The following is a 19,979-nucleotide window of genomic DNA, read 5'->3' as shown; positions in this document are numbered from 1 at the left end:
CCACCTCTCCCCCATCCTGAGCCACCTCAGCAAACACCCACCTAAGAACCCTCCTGGAGCTTCCCAGGCCCTCTGCAGTGAAGCCCTTACCTGTCCCCAAGCCCAGTGCCCAGCCCCACAGCCACAGCCCCCCTCCTGCCACACCGCCTGGTGCTGCAGACCAAGCAGGGACATCCTCAGGATGCTGCTTCAAGCCAGGGGGGCAGCCACTGCCTCGATTTAGGGTGTAAATTTGGGTTACTGCCACTGGTTCCCAGCAGTGGCTGGGATGCTGGGAGCAGAGGTTTAGCAGCAGATGTAAAGGTGAGAAACATGTTCTTGGGAGGAAGGGAGAGGAGGAGAAAAGCCCAGGGTGTCAGTTAAGGGTCACCAGGGAGCTGTGTTAATTGGAGACACTCCTGTGACCCAACCCGGTGATGGTGGCGCAAGGTAAGATGGAGGCAAGTGCTGACAAGAAACACCCACTGCTCTGTGCTGCAAGGGAGCTCATCTCTGCAATTTACAGGTGTCCCTGTTCCTCCCCTGCCCCCACGCAAGGAGTCCCTGGCTAAAACACCCCCCTTGGCTGAGAAAGTGGCTGTGAGCCCAGAAACTACCCTCATCCCCTCCCAGTGTCACTCCTGGGAACTCCCGTCCCACTCTCGCCTTGCTGCTGCCCTGGTCCCCAGACACAGCACTGGGGCTGCTCCCGTTTTAGGCCTAATGGGATGCTCGGGTGCCTCCTCTCCTCCAGGCACCGAACACAGTGCCTGGGGCATGCAAAGAAACCCGGGGAGGACCGGGAGAGGCAGAGCAGCAAGAAGAGCCAGTCGCCTCGGCATGCATCCTACACAGAGTGATGACACTTGCCAAGGCCAGGAGGACAGAGATGCCACTGGGAGCACCATGCTCTCCCGAGTGCTTCCCTGAGATGATGGTGTGGTGCTGTACAGGGTCCCAGCAGAGCCCCGCTGCCCAGTGTGGGCAGAGGCAGGATCCATCCTGCCATGCTGTGGAGAGGAAGGACAGAGCCAGCCCCACTGCAATGGCAGAGCACCTGGTGCCTCCTGCCTCCCTGCCCAGCTCCCCAGGGCCAGGCACTGGCAGCCATGAGCCAGCCATGTGGGACCCCACACTGAAGAATAAAACATTTGAAAAAAAAAAAAAATTATATGAGGATTTCTGCAGGACTGGGGAGCGCAGCAGTGGGGAAGACCCACTAGGAGAGTTCCTCCCCTTTTCCAATATGAGATGGAAATCCCTCGGAGAAGACACAGCCTTCAGTGCTGCCTTTAGTGTCTGCCCAGCACCATCTAGTCCAATCTAGAACAAAGTCCACAAGGAAGTAACAAGCAGCTCAAATAAATGTAGGCAAAAAGATGCATTGCTTAGCAGCCACTGACCCCTTTCCCTGTGCTGGAAGAGAGGGAACTCAGCAGCATGGATGCAGCAGGCAGAGCCACTCACAGACATCCCTGCAGTTTAAAAGGTCAGAGCAGTTTGCTGGCACTGCCCTTTTGGAGTTGACACTGCAGAAACGGAGATGGTCCAGCAGCTTCCCTGCCTCGCTGACCCCTGGGAGGAGACTGCTTCCTTGACTTTGTAAACACCAGCACGGTGCTTTGGGCATGGGATGGGGAGTTTTGGACTCATCAGCTGTGTGATGTTTAACCAAGGGCTTGAGTTTCTGCAAACCACATTGGCCTCCAGAAGAAACTCGGCGGTGTCCCTAGTGAAAGCACTGCTCAAGCTGGCTCTTATTGCACTGGAAAGCTCATCTGACTGTTCTCCAACTGCGGGAAGGCTATTTACCTGTACAGGTGAAACCTTTTCCAGCCCAGGTTTTCCTGGTCATATTCCTTATCCAGCTTCAGTGGTCTGTGGCAGATGAACCCCACACAGCTCAGCCACCTCCCTGCTGGTTTGGAGACTTCAGCTGCTCCTACCACCCAGGTGCATGTCAGCAAAGCACTTTGGAAAAAAAAACTCAGGGTGGGAAGGTTAACGCTGATGAGAAACAAGAGAGTATCCCTTGGGGATATAATGCATGTCTGAGATCTCTTAGGGCAAAGCAAAGTGGCTGGTAGTCACACACACGCACTACTGGAGCCTGCTAGAAGGGCATCACATCCCTGTCTGTCAGATGTCCTCAGCCATACTGGCCAAGGAAGGACCAGCCAGCAAAGGGGACAAGCTGAGACCTCAGATGGCTGCACCCCATTACGTTAGATTTGCATGGGATAGTTCGCACAAGCAGGATCTTATTTTCCTCTCAGTCTTCTCCAGCAGCACAGGTGCTTTCCTGCTGGGACAGGGCGCGTCCCAACACACAGGGCAGTGTGGGTGTTGGCTGTGAAGCAACTTGAGCACTTGCAAGTCTTCTGCAGGCACAGTTACATAGACAAAGCACCGGGCTCTCAAGCCCAGGAGTGGCATCCTATTCCCACCAAACGTTGCATCATTCCCACAACCTCCTGGATGGAGGTGCCATTGCATGGGCTGGGGGAAGCTCTGCCGCACACGGCCTTGGAACAAATGGGCCAGGACGCCACCGAGCCAGGCGCAGCCCATACCCCAGGGGCTGCCAGGACCAGGGGACAGCTTGCCCGCAGAAATCGATGGCAGCGCTAGAGCATGTCTGTCTGCTCAGGGCTTTTGTTTCCCTGGCCATGCTGCCTCCTCTGCTGACAGCTCGCCATCCTAACCCTCTCCAAACCGGTTCAGCACCACCCAACTGCTGAATTCATCCTAAACACTGGTTGTAAGAAATACATTTATTCTCGCCTAGCAGGTCTAAATTGGCCAACTTCCCCTTGCAAAAAACTAGCTTACTATACTCTTGTAAGCATGTATATAATATAATAATAATTTGAAAAAAAACCAAACCCAAACCAACAAAACCAAGATACTTCATTTTAAAGCTGTAGGCTGATCAAATGCTGTTAATTTGAAGCTATGGTAAACATTACTTTCTTCCTTCATTTAAAGTGGAAATAAGGCACACATTTTTAAACAGAAAGGGTAATTAACCACTGAATCTATTTAAGATAAGCTGTCTGGTGTTCATTCTTTTCCAGTGGAAATTTACAATTGAGATTGCTTTTCTTTCTCAAAGACTCTCTTTAGTACTCTAGTTTTCAGATGCCAGAATTCCAGGGAGAAGTTTTCCAGCCCATGCCCTGCAGCACAGCACTGTCCGGTCCTCGAAACCTGGAAAAAAAAGACTCTGATCCTCATCTTTAAATATCAAGGAGAAGAGGGGGAAGGAAGCCAAGGAAGAGCTAGAAACAATCCATGAGGAGAACCTGTTTCTTGTAGGACTGGGTAGTATGTGTGTCGTTTGAGTACTGGGGCTGTGAGTACACAAGGTAAGGGGTCTCATTTGTGTGTGCAGGCAGCCACGTGTGTAAGTCAAGCTGCATCCTGTGTTACAGACCAATCTGAAACGATGGATGAAGCCTGTCACTGCAATTCCTCTTCCGAATCTATTATCGGATGGGAGGAAAGAGCAGGGAGGGAACAGAAAAGGTTAGCAGTGTAAATACATATATATACACACATAAAACCCCCAAACCCTTGCCAAACAAAGCACGCGGCTGCCGGGAACCCTGTCACAGGAGAGACGGGGATTGAAAGTGACAGGAATCCTGCTCTTAGCGCTTCAGAAAAGCGGGAGCCTTTGCAATCTCCAGTCCCCCGCTGGCTCCCAAGAATGGAGCCAGCAGGGAGAGAGATGACGGGAGTGTGGGGGTTTGTTTGTTTTCTGACCACCCCAGGAGCCAGGATCTTAAAACTGCAGCAGCCTTTGTTTTAAAAGGGGCTCTTAAGTAAAATTGCAAGATCCAAGGCTGCTATCCAAGGAGTGTTTTTAAGAGAAAGGTATTCTGAGGGCAAGGGTGCTTGTGTTAAAATTCAGGCGAGCCCTAAGCATGACAGCATCCCCAGCCATGGAGTTGCATGGCGGTGCTGCGATATGTCAATTACTCACTCATTATTGAACAGCAGGATTCTGATTAGCTTATAAAACAAATTTGTGCTTCTCCTACCAGGATCTTGCAACAGTACCCAGAAAAACAAAGTCTTTATAGCCTCTCTCCCCCCACTTTTTTAATGGGCAGGATGGCTCCAGCTCTTCTGTGTCAGTCACATCCGTTCTCTGGCTTACAGCGTGGACCCATTTGCCCCAGCCAGAGGCCATCAGCTATGAATGGAGAGTTTGTTAATTAAAAAGTATGCTGTGGTTTTAGGAATAAGTGTTTTTCCCAACTGCCTGAGCAGTCTTTTATGCTGCACTCATCAATGAGTGGCAGCTCTGAGGTGGGACTGGCTACGGCAGACTCCACGTGTCCTGTGAAGCTGCATCAACCCAGGCCTCGGGGCAAAGCCACCCACCTTACAGCCACAGCACTTCCAGGTGTTCACACCGCAAGTATCATGCACAGTGCACACGCAGCAGAAGCGTGACTCACGTACACGGGGCTCAAGGAAGATACGGGCTTAGGCTTGCTGTTTTGATGGTGTCCTTCACCCCAAAAGGAAAACAGGAGAGATTCACAGCTTAATCTTTGTATTTGTATTTAAGTTATTTTCTGAACAGTTAAAAAAAAAAAAACAAAAACAAACCACACTGTTACCATGATCCTAGCTCAAGTGAACATTAGTACATTAACTACACATCACCGTAACATAATCACGAAATTCAAAGCACTCATTACTTAAGAATCCAGATAACAAATATAGCAGAGTAACAAACAGAAAACTCTGGAGAAACCATGTTCTTTCTCACCTCTCCCACTCCCACACCCACCTCAGCCTGAGCAGGCAGGAGTGATGCAGCATAGGCTGGCCTGGCAGGCATGCAGCTCTCCTAAAGGTAGTGATGTAAAATGACTGGGAGAAATGGGATCTGCTACACTTTGCCGAGGTCCACATTATTTTTCTGCCATGCTAAAACTGTGCCTAGGCTGAGCCCCGCAACGCCTCGCACAAAAAACCAGAAGTAGCCAAAAGCAAAGTTTTATGCTCAAAAGCAGCTCCAGATTTTCACATTGAGTTGCCCAAAAATTCTCACAGCTAGTTCCTTACGAAAGCCACTGCAAACAACCCAGGACAGGCTGTCCTGTCTTCCTCCTGCACATGGAGCTTTGCTTAGATGAAAAGCATGAGTGCCAGCAGATTAAAACACTTTGCCTGTAAAGGCAACTAATTGTTACTCGTCATACAGGTACCAGCAGAGTTGCTCTGTGATGAAGACTTTGTTTTGTGCTGGATTTCTGGCCACAGCTGCACTTGCCTTATGCTTGAGCAGAAATCAGGATATAGTTTACAGTGATAGGGTATTAAAAAAAGGGACCTATTTAGGAATTGGCTATAATATCTAAAGGGCTGATTGTACATCCATTTACATCAGGGTCCCTCCAATTTTGAGAGTATCAGCTTAATATCACTAAGGATTAACCAGTGTTGCCAACTCCCATGGGATATCCGCTGGATAACAAATGTGGAAGCCCACTGGTCTTTGGGAACAAGCACAAAGTGGTGGGAAGAGTTTTCTGACACGACAAAGGACAATTTATTCTGGCAGTGTTCCAAGGTTCACCCTGGGAGAGATGCTTCAGGAATTTGCCAGTAATTTGGCTACATCTCATTTAAAAAAAAAAAAAATAATGGGGTGAGGGGGAAAGGAGGGGAAGCCAAATGCTCAGCAGGCAGCCATTCCTCTCAATCCACTGCTGAGGCTGTGGGGAAGCAACAGGAACTGCTGCTTCTGTGAATCTCTGAATTAGAAGTGGAGACAGAAAGACTGTGCCTCCCTCATGCCAATCACTCCAGTAGCGATTTGCCAGCAGGAGGATGGAGAGATTTCATATGGAGACCTCCTTTGGGGACAGCTGGGGTCGCTTGCTCTTCCCCCCTCCTTCTGGGAAGCTGCTGCTTATTGCTTTGGGGAGAACAGTAGGGCAAGGCTCAGCATGTCAGATGCATCATACATGCCACTTGGAGACCCTGGCAAGGTTCATTCTTCTCTTGGCAAGTGTAGTTTAGACCGTCCCTTTCTCCTCATGCCCCCAGTACAACCGTAAAGGGGCATCAACTGACAAGTTCAACAGTTGGAGGCCTTACTTCATTACCTCCTAATGACTTTTGATGTACTCACAGAAAACCTCTGTTCTTCTGAGTCAACTACACAGCTAAGAGATCTATTTTCAGCATAGTCCCCACTTCTGTAGAGATCCATCTCCATCTCTGCACCTCCTACTAGCTTTCAACCACTTGGGTTGTCTCCTCCTTTTCCTCCCACACTTAAGAGCAAGCCTGCAGTAGGAAGGCTGGCTGCTCCTTCTTGTCTGCTTCTCTAGCTAGGCTCTGTGATTTATCATATATAAATATCCCCACACCAAGCGAATTTAGGCATCATCAGCCACAAAAGGCAGATCTAAAATGGTGTTTAAGGAAACTAACAAAGTTAGGCAAAAAGCCCAACCTGGAGATGTGCTTCCCATTGGAGCTGGGATACCAAAAAACTCAGAACCAAGCCTGGAGCTCTGCTCAGACTGAGAAAGGAACATGTGGCAGGGGCAGGAAACACATACCTGGGAGCGGAGAAATGTGCACAATACTCTCCAGCTTTTTCAGCATTCAAAAAAAATAAGAAAAAGAAAAAAAGGATCCTTTGGAGCAGGAGCAGGTGGCGGGTAGGTAAAGCATGGTCGTCCAAGTCAGCTTCCAGTTTAGAAACAAGTGTAAAGCATTTCAATGTTTCCGATGATCACAGACTTCGCAACTTGTCACCTGAATCCTTCCGTTCCAACAGCGGATGTGTCTGTCCCTGAAAGTTAATGGGGAGCAGAGGGAGCTGCTCCAGAGGAGACAGCCGCAGAAGTTTTCTCGCCGCAAATTCCTTCATGCTATTTCTGTTTGCATATTTTAAAGCAAGCTGTATTCCTCTGAGGATGAGAAATATTTGCAGCAAAACTGCACCCTATTGCAAAGGAGTCACAAGCAGGAGATGGTGTGGCCATAACGGATTGTCCTGCTCTGAATATCCCACACCTCCAGTACTTTCCATCCCGTAGTCCAAGGGGGAAGGCTAGTGTGAGCTTCCTACTTGTGGGAGAAGTGCCAATCTCTATGCAGCAGAGGTATTTAATTTCATTTCAAAGCGATGTGCAACACTTAAAAGCCCATAGACACTTCCAGCCCTTTTTTATCTCCTTTCAGCAGGCAAATTCTAGTTCTTTTCATTATAAACTCTGCAATTACTCCAACCCAGCGGAGGGATTATCCATCCAGTTCATGCTGAAACCTCTCTCACATGCACTCTTGCACACTCACACTCAGACACACACACACACATATCCTAAGGGGGCGGGGGGAAGTTTGAAAAAGCCACTTTCTTCTGACATTGGGAGATCTACTTACCAGATTGTTCCTCCCTGGGTGCACAATAAACACCACCAAACGTCAGGCTGTGGCAGTTTCAAGTTCAAGTTAGATCAGTTAACTTCACTTTCCTTCTTAGCTATCAGAAAATTTGTACAGCTCAGGGAGTGGGGTAGAAATCCTCACCCTTCTGCAGTTCTGTATGAAGTACCCAGACACAGTCCCTCTTGGGGGTAAGATACCGTTCCTACCATGTGCCGAAAATGGATTTCAGCTGTTGCTCACTAAGTGTACCTTAAGCAGCTCTATACAGCAGAGTTCAAACTATGGTACCACTAGAAGACCCAACAGAGCTTAGAAGTTACAGGATAGCAGCACGGAGCAGCAGGGCTATGACAACCAAGGACAATCTGCAGTGGTGTTGTCTCTGTGTTTGGCCAGCCAGTCTTCCGTTTCTCCCAGATTCTCTCAGCTAGCAAAATAAAATGCATCCTCGTAGGTGTTGGCCACAAAGATGCAATTAAAATATTAGGAAGTTCTGCAGCCTTCAGAGGCTGAAGTAACAGATCATTGTTTTCCACAATAACCTAAATGTAAAAGACAGAGGATGACCAAACTGAAGAAATAACTCTTAAATCTGCAGCCAAAGTCTCATAAAACCCTGCTGACACACAACCATGCTGCAGACCTTGTAATAACTGAACTTAGAGGAACAGTGTTCAAATAACAGCAAGATTCAGAACGTCAACTCAGCTAAGTTTGGGATGTAAACTTTGATTCTCTCTGCTCCCTTGCCACTTTGGCTCTGGGACTGCAGTATGCCTGGTATGTAGAGCTGCCTGAAAATCCAAAACAGCCTTCCTAGATTTAAAAGTAGTGCCAAAGTCAGCTGTGGATGAACTTATCATTGTGACTCAGAACTTTTATGACTCTGCAGAGGTAAGTCACACTGTCAGTGTTACCTGAACAGAGCCCAGTTGTTAACCTATTTGACTCTTTTGCAGTCATAGCTCAAACAGAAAATAGGAGTGTCACCACAGGCTCCAAGATGCTCTTTAGAACTCATGTAGTCTCTAGGCTCAATGAAACTACAGGGAGCTGAGCGCTCAACACTGCTGCCCATGTGCTTCAGGCCCCGCACTAGGTACTCCCCAAGCACCAGCCTTCCCTTCCTCCGTAACTCCATCACCTTGTCTGTCTTAGCTGTCACCAAAATGATTTAAGCCTTCTGGAGTAATCTTTGGGGACTCTGGGCCCAGCTCCTTGCAAAATTTCATTGGTGGAAAAAGCACATCTGAAGCAATTAGGAACAACGCAACTGCTTCCCCAGCAAAGTGAAGTTGATGAGTATAGCTTAAAAAAAATTCCCATCTGTCAAGTTCCCAGTTTAGAGGGTGTTAACAGAGCCTCCTCCAGCCCCAGTTAAATCCCTCCAGCCCCGAGATGAAGGACGCCATGTTCCTACTGTGGGACTGGAGTAACTCCCCATTAAGGCAGTGGGGGTTATTCAAGACCTACAGTGGAAGATCTGGGCCCAAACCTGGAATAGCCAGGGACTGATTTACACAGTCTTTCCTGATCGAAATGCAGGCCTGCTGCAATTCCTTCCAGCTCTGTAAAAAGAGCTGTTTTCCCCCAGACCTCTCTGTCTAGTTGAGAGACAGGCAGAATTGTTTCTCATGTCCCTCCTCTAGGGCTATTTTTATCTTCTGAACAATGACAACTTGCAAAAGCTGCTAGAAAGCAAAGATCCAGCTCAGCTACCAGGAAAGGGACTAATCAGCCTGTGTCCCTAAAACACAATACAGCATGCACATAGGTTAGAGGAGCACACTAAAGGCTCTCCTGAAGGCTTTCTAGCAAGGCCAGCCCCAGGAATACTGCAGAACTGGCCTGGAGCCACTGCTAACTGTACTGGCTATACTCATGGCCATACTCGTTTTACCCATCTGCCATCAGCACGGGACTGTGCATTTGCTCATTCGTGTGAGCAAAGTCTTATTGTCATAGCCAGAGTGTTTGTGTAGTGTCTCCACACTAGGGTGGCTTAATCTTGAGAGCTCCCCGAGGTTTTTAGCAGCTCCCTCTTCCAGCACCCAACTACAGCCTCTCTGAGGGGAGAAGGATTGGAAAGATGAGAGCATTCCTCCTCATACCAGCCTCAAACTTCCTCCAGTTTACAGAACGTCTGATAAGCAACACACTGTCCTCAGGGAGAACAGCGGGAGGAAGATGGTATATGACAATCTCTCTGCTAGTGAAATACTGCCCTGGGCCAACGTTTCACCCAGGGCAGGGGTGGACGGGATCTCAACCCCAGCCCATCACGCTTGGAACTTTGGCAGAAGAAAGTTTTAACTTTTCATCGACTAGCATTCCTCAGCCAAGCAGATGTTAAGGGAGACTACAATACACATCCAGCTTCCAAAGAGTTAGCATAGCAGGCAGGAGAGGAAAGAGATGGATTTGGCTCATAATAGTCAAATTTCAAGGGTCCTCTCTCCACAAAAAATAGGTCTGCAGTCAGAACAGCCGAAAGCCACAGGGAAGTTGTGGGAGGGGGGCTGGTGTGGCTGTTAGTGTTTCTTCTGCTCTTCAGAGCTGAATGCTTTCACAAAGGCCTAGCAATGGATACTGATTTCAGTCTGAGTAGCAGCCTCCTCCCCACTCACCCTCCCACCCACCCTGAAGTGACTCTCTCAGCAGGATGCACTGTGGCTATAAGTCTTCTGCTTAACAGCAAAGCAACACATTCCGGCAACATCTTAAATATATTCATAGAACATCTGTGACTGGGTTTGGAGGGGAACCAAACAGGGTAAAGGGAAGAGGAGTGGAACAGGAAGAGGGGGACAAGGGAGGAAGGGGATGGCAAGGTTTAAAAATGTTAACTGTTCATGAAAGATAAAAGTCATCTTCTGATATAGCAGCACTTTAGCAGTCAGCCGCGCTGAGTAGACCCTGTCTGAGATCAACCGCATTCCAACTTTGTTCCAGAAACAAGTCTGAGAGCCTCTCTCTTCAGCAAGTATTGGTTACGTGGATAGTTCTTTTGTCCTGGCATTGGCAGATAATTTAAATACTGCAGCTTAAATGAGTCCTGGGAACAAAAAAACAGAACAAACCAAACAAACCCTGTTTGTACTAAACTTTTTAATGATTTAAAAGAACATCTGATTGACTGGAGTGTTTGAGAAAATCAAGATGGCTGATCTGACAGCTCTGGAGCATCACTGTACATTTGCCAATTAAACAGACAGGATACAAGATGTGCCCTGTGACAGCATTTTCATGGGGAAATGTCACTGTGGACACCCCTTGCAGAAGCCTGTCAGCTCTTCTGCCATTTTTCTCAAGCTATTAACAGTAACTGCACGTACCCACCAAAGTGGGCAATCATGCTATCCCATTCCACTCACGTACATATCAAATTCACTCTACAACTGACCCAAACGTATGAAACATTATGTAATCCCCACACTGCACTGGCCAAGACAAATCAGCCAGGCTCTGATGTGAAGAACTTAACACCTGTCCTACACTAGAGAGAACAAGGGTTAGGCCCTATGAGTAAATGATTTTGCACATTGATGCGTCTCGATTAAATTCACCTGGGCTTGTGCCTCAGTGTCTCCTCCCCCAGCCAAACTGTTCTCTTGAATCAGCTTGCTGCAGAGAGAGAAGAACGGTCACCACTTCAGAGGGAGGGAATAAAGCTGACACTTCTTGGCAAAAGCCTCCTGCCTGGTGACAACTGCCCAGGGTCAGGCCATCTGCATCCCCTTGTTAGGCAGCAGCTGCTCTACTCGCTCTGCAGAAACCCTTCTTCCTTCTGGACAGCAGTGATAGCTGATTTAATTATTGATGATGATGGACAGAGGAGGAGGAGTTCTTCAGGGGAAATCACAGGCGCCACATGCCACAAATCCTAAAATAAAGTCCCTATTCTAAGGTATCAAAAGATTTCTGTCCTTTTACAGGACACTGTAATTACTGTCCAGCCGAGATGAGAAATATTGATAGACGCAGCTAGTTATTCAAGCGGCAGGCTTGCATTAGCACTACATCCAGTGTCACCTCTAAGCCTCATTATATTAATTTCTTTTTACCTGTGCGAGTGTGAGGTACAGTGTAGTGTTATTTATCTTGAGATGTAGGTGTATGTTCTGGACGGGGAACGAGTGGATTCTGCTTGGGCAGCTGGGTCATTCAGAAAATCCCAGATGAGGATGGTGTCATCGTGTGAGCTGCTGACAATCTGGAACTCATCAAACTGGAGTCGAAAGACCCTTCCAGAATGTTCCTAAATGCAAGTGGGAGACACAGCAGTTACTTCACAAACTTGCTGGCACCTGGGATGGAGCAGGGAAGATGATCTTGGCCTTGGATTCTAATGTTACATCCATTTCTCAGTAAACCTCACATACACACTGTGCATCACCATCATACAGCTTAAATTAAAGGCTCTTTCCGTAAAAAGGGTTTGCCATATGCGAGTACTTGGCTGGCAGGAAGTTTACATTACTTTACCCGCTACTCCTTAAAACCCAGTATTAGACATACACTGTGCAGAACAGACCAAACTCCCTCCCACCACACAATTCAGTCTGGTGAGGCCAATAGGAACACTGTCTTCGTTGCTCCATGGCAAAACTCTTTTCTGAAATCACAGCATTCCCAGATGCAGTAGGTTACATGGGGAGAGATGAGAACTCTGCATTCAAGCCTTGGCACCATTGCCACTGCTAAAGAGGAAAGAGCTTAATACTGGAGGACACTAAGAAGCCTGTTGTAAAGTCCAGTGACACAGTAATAATTCCTCTTAAGCAGTTCTAAAAATATGAACTAGAAAGGGCATTCTTTATCGGCAGTTTGCATTCTGCTCTGAGGCTGAGTGGAAATGGCATGACAATTTGGCAAGAGTTCAGACTGTAATTAACAGGAGGTAACGGCAAGATCCTGGATATCGCAGAGCAAATCCGCTATGCTTTCCCTTTCGTGTTGCCTACTTTTTCTTGGTGCTTATGCTGCTGCAGGAGCAGTGGCCTCTTCAGTCAGAAGGGAAGAGAAACCATGCAGCTAGGGTGAGCCCTGTCTCTTCCATTAATACATATTTCTCTTCAGTGCTCACACATTGTGAGGGGCTCAGGGGAAAAAAAACATGTCTTAAAATACTGTAATACTGAAAATACAGGTTTCTCAAACATTTGTACAAAAGAGAATTGTTACCTACTAAATGGGAACCCTCTGCCTTACGGCACAGGACTACAAATATACAGCTCAGTTTGCAAGTGCAACAACTGTTTTGAAGTGAATCTCTGAATCTTTAAATTAAAATTAACTGAAAATACACACACACAAAGCCAGATTCCACTTTTAAAATAAAGTTTTAAAAAGGTCTAATCATTGGAACTTTCCTGATATTCTACCTATAACTTGAATTTGTCTCAAAAACACTTTACTGGTTTCTGCTTTCCACCTATTCTAAAAAGAACTGTTTTTCCAGAGTTTGTGTTGAGGTAGCAAAGTAAAAAATTTCTTTCTAAAAATACCACTACAACAATCAGATCCACTGAGGGATTTCTCACAGAGACACTGACAGAGAGAGGCACTTCCAACAACTGTTTCCAAACCTCCCTTTTTTTCTCCCAGTCACTTTGCTAAATAAGGTTGCCCTAGAAGTTCCACACAGCACCTACCCTTTGCTGTTGCAGTGGCAATAAGCAGAATGCACACCCTAAGCTGAGGCCACAAGGACCTGGACTCTTTAGCTCGTAAGGAAAGCTGAACTGCATGTTTATTCTGTGCCTGGGAAGCTTCTGTCAAATTCATGTGGCTGCTGTTCCAGCTAACGGAAGACAAAACTGGAAGGGACCTGGCATGCAGCGAGCATTTGTTATCTGTGCACTTTCCTCCTACTGTTTGAAAATTGAACACGAGCAGCAGGAGACTCACGATGTTCATTGTGCAGCCAGGTTTAATTTTGGAGGCCGAGGGAAGAATAAGAAAAAAACCCAAACCATGGGTAAGTGGGTATAAGGACACCCTGTTGTCATAAACATGAAAAGTCCTAAAAGTGCCACAACAGCTTCCTCTGTGCCCCCTGCCCCCCTCCCCCCTTTTTGGCCCCCTCCATTGCTATCAAACAGGAATTTATGAGTATCCATGTGTTGAGATTCCTACAGTGTTTCCATCCCACCGCTTCTGATTTATAATATAATTAGCTGGGGCACTTTGGCTGTCCACTGCTGGAAAATGCAGAGGAAATCACACCAGTTAAATTAAGTCTACAGGTTACTAGGCACACATTTGTCTCAGGCTGGAGCAGGAACACTACTAATACCAAGCTGAAGTCTTAGACTCTCAGGAATGTGCTCCTGGGCACAGAGTTGTTCCATAGTTTGGAACTGGGTGGCCAATAACAAAGGGTTTTTCTGGATTTCAGCCATGAAACTATTTGCAGTTCTATTTGGCTAACAAGAAGGTTTTTCAACATAGTACCTGCAGGCATCCAAGGCTCTCTCAGACTCTTACTCCACAGCTTATGGTCCAAATATATGATTGGAAAAGAGTTAGCACAGCTTAATGATTTACTGCCTGTCAGCTTAGTCACAGTAACCCTCACAGTCTGCACCAAATGCAAAGTAAAATCCTTGAGCAAAATCTACACCCATTGCTGTAGCATTTCAGGTGGTCAATGAGTGGGCAGAAGCTCAGCTAGCACAGCTCAGCTGCTGTGAGGTAACCACACATCTATAGAATCAGACCGCCTCTGTATGATCTTGGTTTAAAGCACAGTCTACAGTCACATGCCACAGCAGGAAAAGGTCTAATGTATACCAACCCACACACTGCCCAAACACTTCTTAGCTAAAAATTAAATACATTTAGTATTTCTTTTTCAATGAGAATTTGGTACTGGACTTAAATCTTCCTTTATCCCCAGCAACAGTACAAGGTCTTTGGGGTGAACATGCTGGAGGAATGTACTGGCATTTTTCTCTCAACTTTCCCGCAGTATTGTAAGACCAGCGCAGAGCCACTGTTAAGCATGACTGTGAATGCTGTTAACAGTCACACTATGACATTTTAACCACACCATCATCAAACCTGCACTAAATACCGATGGACAGAATGGATGTAGTAGTTGCTGTTTAAGGATGAGGCAATTTCACTGTTCCAGTCCTTACCTGCTTTTTCCTTAAACACCCAAAAGCCAGTTAAAAGCAATCCCAATGGTGTTTTTGTTCTTGTTCCTCAAATCTGGAATGTGCTACATTTCTTTAAGAAATTTCATATCAACAGTTTAGACAACTTACTACTACATCATCAGGTACACACAGGTTAAAGTAAACCCACTGGCACATGGATTCCAAGAAGGACAAGTATCCAAAACGGATTTAGTTACTAACTTCAAATCACAGAACAAAACTTAAAAAGTGAGTGAAAACCCCACAAGTTCTGACTTGTAATGCTTTATAGTTTGCAACATTAAAAAAAAAAAGAAAAAAAAAAGTCACACACCCAACAAAGCCAAACCCCTAGCAATGATTTCTAGATCCTGTGGACTGGGGCTAAGCTGAATTGAGTTTTCATGGCTCAAGACAGTCCTGATGAAGCACTTTTCTGTCCCCTCCAACATCCCTACCAAAAGCTCTTACCACAAGGGTTCGCAAGCAGAGGGTCCCTGCTGGAGCACGGGGGTCCAAAGCAGCCACAAGATCCCATACTTTAATTTTCCTAGTACCAAAAAAATAGACAAACACCATGGCTCTGTTAAAGAGAAAAGAGCAAGTGCCCACAGAAAAAAATCAACCTGTTAGTACAGCTTAGCTAATACATCAGTTCAAGGAAAATTACAGCAATCTTTCTGCTCTTGAGACCTGGTTCTTGCATTTCCCCTTTGTAAAGCTTACAGAGCTTAATGGGAGGAAAAAATATGCTGTCACAAAGTAAAACACATAAAAAGCATGTGGTAATAACTAACAGAAACACATGGGAGTGTAGACACCTGGTCTGTAATGGCAAATGGTCCAGAAGACATAGCCACAGATGGGAAAGATTGTTCTTACCAGTGGTTCAGCTAGAACACGTTTCAGGTTGAGTCAGATACTCTTACAAACTAAAGAACTGGACCACACAGATCAAATCACACTGACTGATTTCAAAGAAGAAAGGTATACTTTGTAGCACGGTCCTCATCTACAGGCCATGAAAAGGTCTTCTTGGTATGACAGACAAGGAGTCTAATATTTATAAGGAAGATACAGCAAAGTGGGATGTGGGACACTGAGACAGACAGGAAGAAGCAAGGTATTAACTGCACTGACAGCCTCACCCATCATATGCCCCACTGACTATCCTCTTGTTATCAAAGCGTATGCATCTCACCAACTCTTCATGGCCTTCCAGTACTCGTAAACATGCCCCACACTCGATATCCCACAGTCTGTAAGAGAGTACAAAGAAACCCTAAGAATGTCTGAGTATCTGATCATTGCAATGAAACATTTGGTCTTTGCTGGTAGTTAATGGAAACCTGGAAATAAAAGAGTATGCTGAAACAACAAAGACAAAACAAACTACATTCATCACTCCTTTTCCTGCTGTTAAGCTGATGCTTGCTTTTCAGCATGACCGTTATGTTACGGTATCACATGGGAAGTGAGTCAGAGATCCAAAAATTTTAAGACCAGTTGTGTCTAGCATCTACTGCTCTAGTAATAAGAGGATATCGCCCAGTTATCTCCACAGTGAGCCTCATAACTTTATTTTACTGAAGTTGACTTTTTCATAAAGGTAACCTGCCTTGATTTTAAGATGTTAAGAGAGGGAGACTTACCAGCCCCCTTGGCAGCTTGTTCCAATGGGTAAGATCACACTCACAGGGCACGCGCCCCTTTCTGTACCCCTACATGCCTATTTCTGATTTCAAGGCTACCACGAGACAAATTTAAGACAGCAATACAGTGGTGAAAGTGGTGAATTAACAAGCCTTTTTTATTTGTCATTTTTCCCACTGAAGTTATGTTTACTCTATAATCTAGGCACCTTATGCATAAGCTAAAATGGGCACTCTATGTTTATTATTTTGTAATGCATTTTCTTCTTGCTTTCAAATAATTTCTGTGGCTCCCTGCTGTTTCTAATAACCCAATGTTTTAAAAAAGTTCTGACACCATAACAAGTACACAGTATCCCAGTAAGAGACCCAGCAATGCGTTATTCTCTCATGTAAACATCCCAGAGTTTTGGGCTCCATGAATAACATTTAGCACGGAGAATAAATAAAAATACATTATTTTTCAGACTTACACACTACCTTGAAAAATACTTAAGAAACACTTGAAAAAGTTCTCAAGTAAGTCTATTTGCTTTCCAGATTTTTGTCAGCTCTTTGACATAACTCCCAATTACCACAGATAAAGAAAGATTATTTGTCTACAAGAACGGAAATTCTTTGACATGTGTTGTCTAGAGCTGTTCTTTCTCTGGTTGAGACATACTCTGCTCATACAGGAATCTTTTAATAGCAGTATCTTCTGCAGTTCCCTCACATACAGATGAAAGCAAGCAGTCACAAATGTCCATAAATGTTCGTTCAATTAGTGTTCAGACTGACATGAACTTTACAAAAGTGAAAAATATGGGTCGTTCACAGAACTTCTCTGGGTGACACATCTTGAAGCAGCACAGCAGCTGAGGGGTCAGGTCACTTTTCCTTGAGAGAGAGACAAAGAAAGAGATAAACTGTCCCCACACATTTTACTCCTGAGGTCCCCCAGGGAATAATCCAGATCCAGCGGATGTGTGCCCAAGGTTGGTGGATAATGATTGCAGCTGTCCTGCCACAACAAGCTGCTCTCATTTTGGACAAGAGGAATGAATGAACAGAACTCTTTCATCACTGTAAACTGGGAAAGGATTTGTCTGTGCACACATTTGAGGCCAACGAGGAGCACAAGGTGATTCTTCGATTTGTGAAGTTGATCTTTCAGGGATCTGTGATTCACATGAGTACCACCACACCAGTCAAGGTCAGAGTAAGCAACTCCACGGCAAAGCTCAGCCAAAGGCACTCTGGCTGGTCAGATTTTTCGCATGGTCAGTCAAATTAAGCCTCTCAAGGACTGTAAACAGGATGGACAATGCCAGAAATGAACTAGTGCAGAAAGGTTTGAAGAGCAATCTTATGCCAGGAACTTTTATGCCACGTGTTTCCATTCCTTGCCATCAATACTGAGATTGCCAGCAGCTCTGGGAGGCTGCATCACACTAATTCAGGCCTGTAGTTTCAGGTGCCAGTTTGAGGTTTTACCTGAATCTGAATGGAATTAAAAGAGAAGATCATGTCCCTAGCCATGCGGGGAATGGGCCTTCATGCACAAAAGGGATAACTGAATTGGTGCCAAGGGTATCTCCCAGATTTGATAACGTCTCAAATCTCTACCTCTTTAAATAGTCAAAGAACCAAATAGCAAGAGGACTACTCTTAAGGCTTGAGAACTAACTAAAAAAATTAACTATGAAGTGTATGCAGTCAAGAACACTACCACTCTTTCTTCCTATAGATTTGGGAGAAGTTCTGGAAGTAGAGGAGGTCTGCAATTATCTCAGCCTTTAATTCACTTGAAGTCCTGGCAGAGTTGGAAGATGTACAGAAGGCAGGTGAGCCTGAATGCCCATCTCCTAGAGAGAATGCTACTGTCTAAACAGTCCAGTATCAGATTCCCATGTGTGCACACACATGAAAATTAACCACTCATTTAAAAACTAACCCAAGATGATGTAGTCTGATTCTATTTTCTTGCTCCAAATTATTATTTCTTTTCTTCTATACCATGCTTGTCTGTAGCAATTACAAACTTTGATCCTAGAGGCAAAGATACTGAAGTGACTGGATTAAACTTGATGTATCAGTTTCTACCAGATGGAAACTGGCACAATGATAGTGATGCCTATATAGCTGATCCTCTTACACCAGTGAAATTTCTGGCCTAAACCAAAACCTAAATAATTTTTATACATGGAGTCTCTCTAGAAGAAAGATACTGATTTTTCAGCTTGCAAAACTAGAAACCACAGAAGGATTTTTTGGAAAAAGTTTCCCTGCAACTGAGGAAAGACAAACTTCAAATTCTGTATCAAGAGGCAGCCTCTACTAAAGGCCAACTCACAACATCTGGCATTTTACAGTGGATTAAAATCAAACATACCCACAAACATGACTTAGTAACCTGCCCTTTCTCAATCACCCTTCCACTGACTTGCGCCCCCTGCTAATGGTTGACAGAAAACAACGTGACCAGGTGAGTCCTGTGCCTTGCCCACACAGCTGCCACACTTGACTTCCATTAAGATTCACTGCCAACATTCCTGAAATTCTAGCACAATTCATCTGTCAACTAGGGATTTTGTCCAGTGTAAGCATAAAAGCAACTGTATTCCTCTTTAGCGTTATCACTATCCTGACATTTATTTTTATTAGCACTGCAAGTCATATTTTAGATACTTCCCTAATTGCTGTGCTATTTAACCATTTCTTATTCTAATTCTGAGACCAAGTTTCATAGTACAATTGCAGAGCGTTATTTTTTTCCTATTTGCAGTGCAGGAGTTCTCACCATGTATAAGTGGTGCTGCTTTTACATAATGCCTGTAATACTCTTTCCCCTGATGAAGAGACAGAAGTTCCAGCTCTCTCGGTCATGCTCTCAGACAGCCCTATACCAAAATCTGGCACAATGACCTGGCGGTATCAACCAAAGGACCACCATTTTCCCACAGAATGTAAAGCAGGGAGAGGCAGCATGTTGCAATCAAAGCCTGCAGGCAAACAGTAGCATGACCGTTCTCACTGAAGAGGAATTATTACTGACAGGCAAAGCAAAGGGTTTCTGCTTACACTGTCCAGCTTTCAAGTTTTATCAGAACACAGGCATCTAAAGCAATGACAAAGATAAAAGGGAGGTTGCTCTTATTCCTGTTGGCATGGCAGAGCATTTCCCTACATAAACTAATATTCAAGCTTGCTCTGTACACCCCGAGACTAGTGGGACATCCCTCTGCCAGCAGCTGTAGGATGTAGGGAGAAATCCTGGCTCACGATACCAGAAGGAGTTAAATCTCAGATCGCAACTAGGGCAGCTGGAGAAGTGCAAAAGGCAGCAAACTGAACTTCATGCTCTAAACCAGCTGTTCCAAACTTAACCAGGTGCCAAGTACCACAAGAAGAGTTTGGCGAGAGCCCAGGAGGATTTCTGCAGAGGATTAAATGCCTCTTACTGCAAATCTGACCCCTTTAACTAGACACATAGCCCAATTAAAATATCACAAGAGGACATCATAGAAAGTGGTACTTGCCAGCTCCTTCATACACCAGAGTTGTCAGAGCAATGCAACTTGTTGATTAGTATGGGACTCTTGAGATACAGAGAATGAAAGACAACACAGTAAAACAGGCTTCTAATATCTCTTTCCAGTAGTTCCCAATGTTCTATACCAAAGAAAGCATATTTCATAGATGACAAGGGTACACGGCACTTCAGTTGCCTAACCTCTGCGCATCCCAGGGAATCAGAGACAACGTGCTTGTACAGAACTCTGCATTGGGGAGT

General features: G+C 45.4%; 1 protein-coding gene across 8 annotated transcripts in view; it reads right to left on the bottom strand.

Annotated features, from left to right (window-relative positions):
• Positions 1–7,193: 7,193 nt before the first annotated feature.
• Positions 7,194–19,979, bottom strand: part of BTRC (beta-transducin repeat containing E3 ubiquitin protein ligase) — a 119,852-nt gene continuing 107,066 nt past the window's right edge. For all 8 annotated transcript variants that reach the window (XM_055720128.1, XM_055720126.1, XM_055720131.1 and 5 more), the window contains 4 exons: positions 15,701–15,811; positions 15,024–15,102; positions 11,472–11,665; positions 7,194–10,462 (listed from right to left, as the gene is read on the bottom strand). In XM_055720128.1, the coding sequence (XP_055576103.1) occupies positions 11,504–11,665; positions 15,024–15,102; positions 15,701–15,811 (352 nt within the window). In that variant the 3' untranslated portion in view covers positions 7,194–10,462; positions 11,472–11,503. The remainder of the gene's footprint in view (positions 10,463–11,471; positions 11,666–15,023; positions 15,103–15,700; positions 15,812–19,979) is intronic.

The sequence above is a fragment of the Falco cherrug genome, chromosome 9 (assembly GCF_023634085.1).
Source record: "Falco cherrug isolate bFalChe1 chromosome 9, bFalChe1.pri, whole genome shotgun sequence".
In the NCBI taxonomy this organism is placed as follows: Eukaryota; Metazoa; Chordata; class Aves; order Falconiformes; family Falconidae; genus Falco; species Falco cherrug.
Note: the sequence above shows the minus strand (reverse complement) of the source record. Positions and strands in the feature narration are given on the sequence as shown.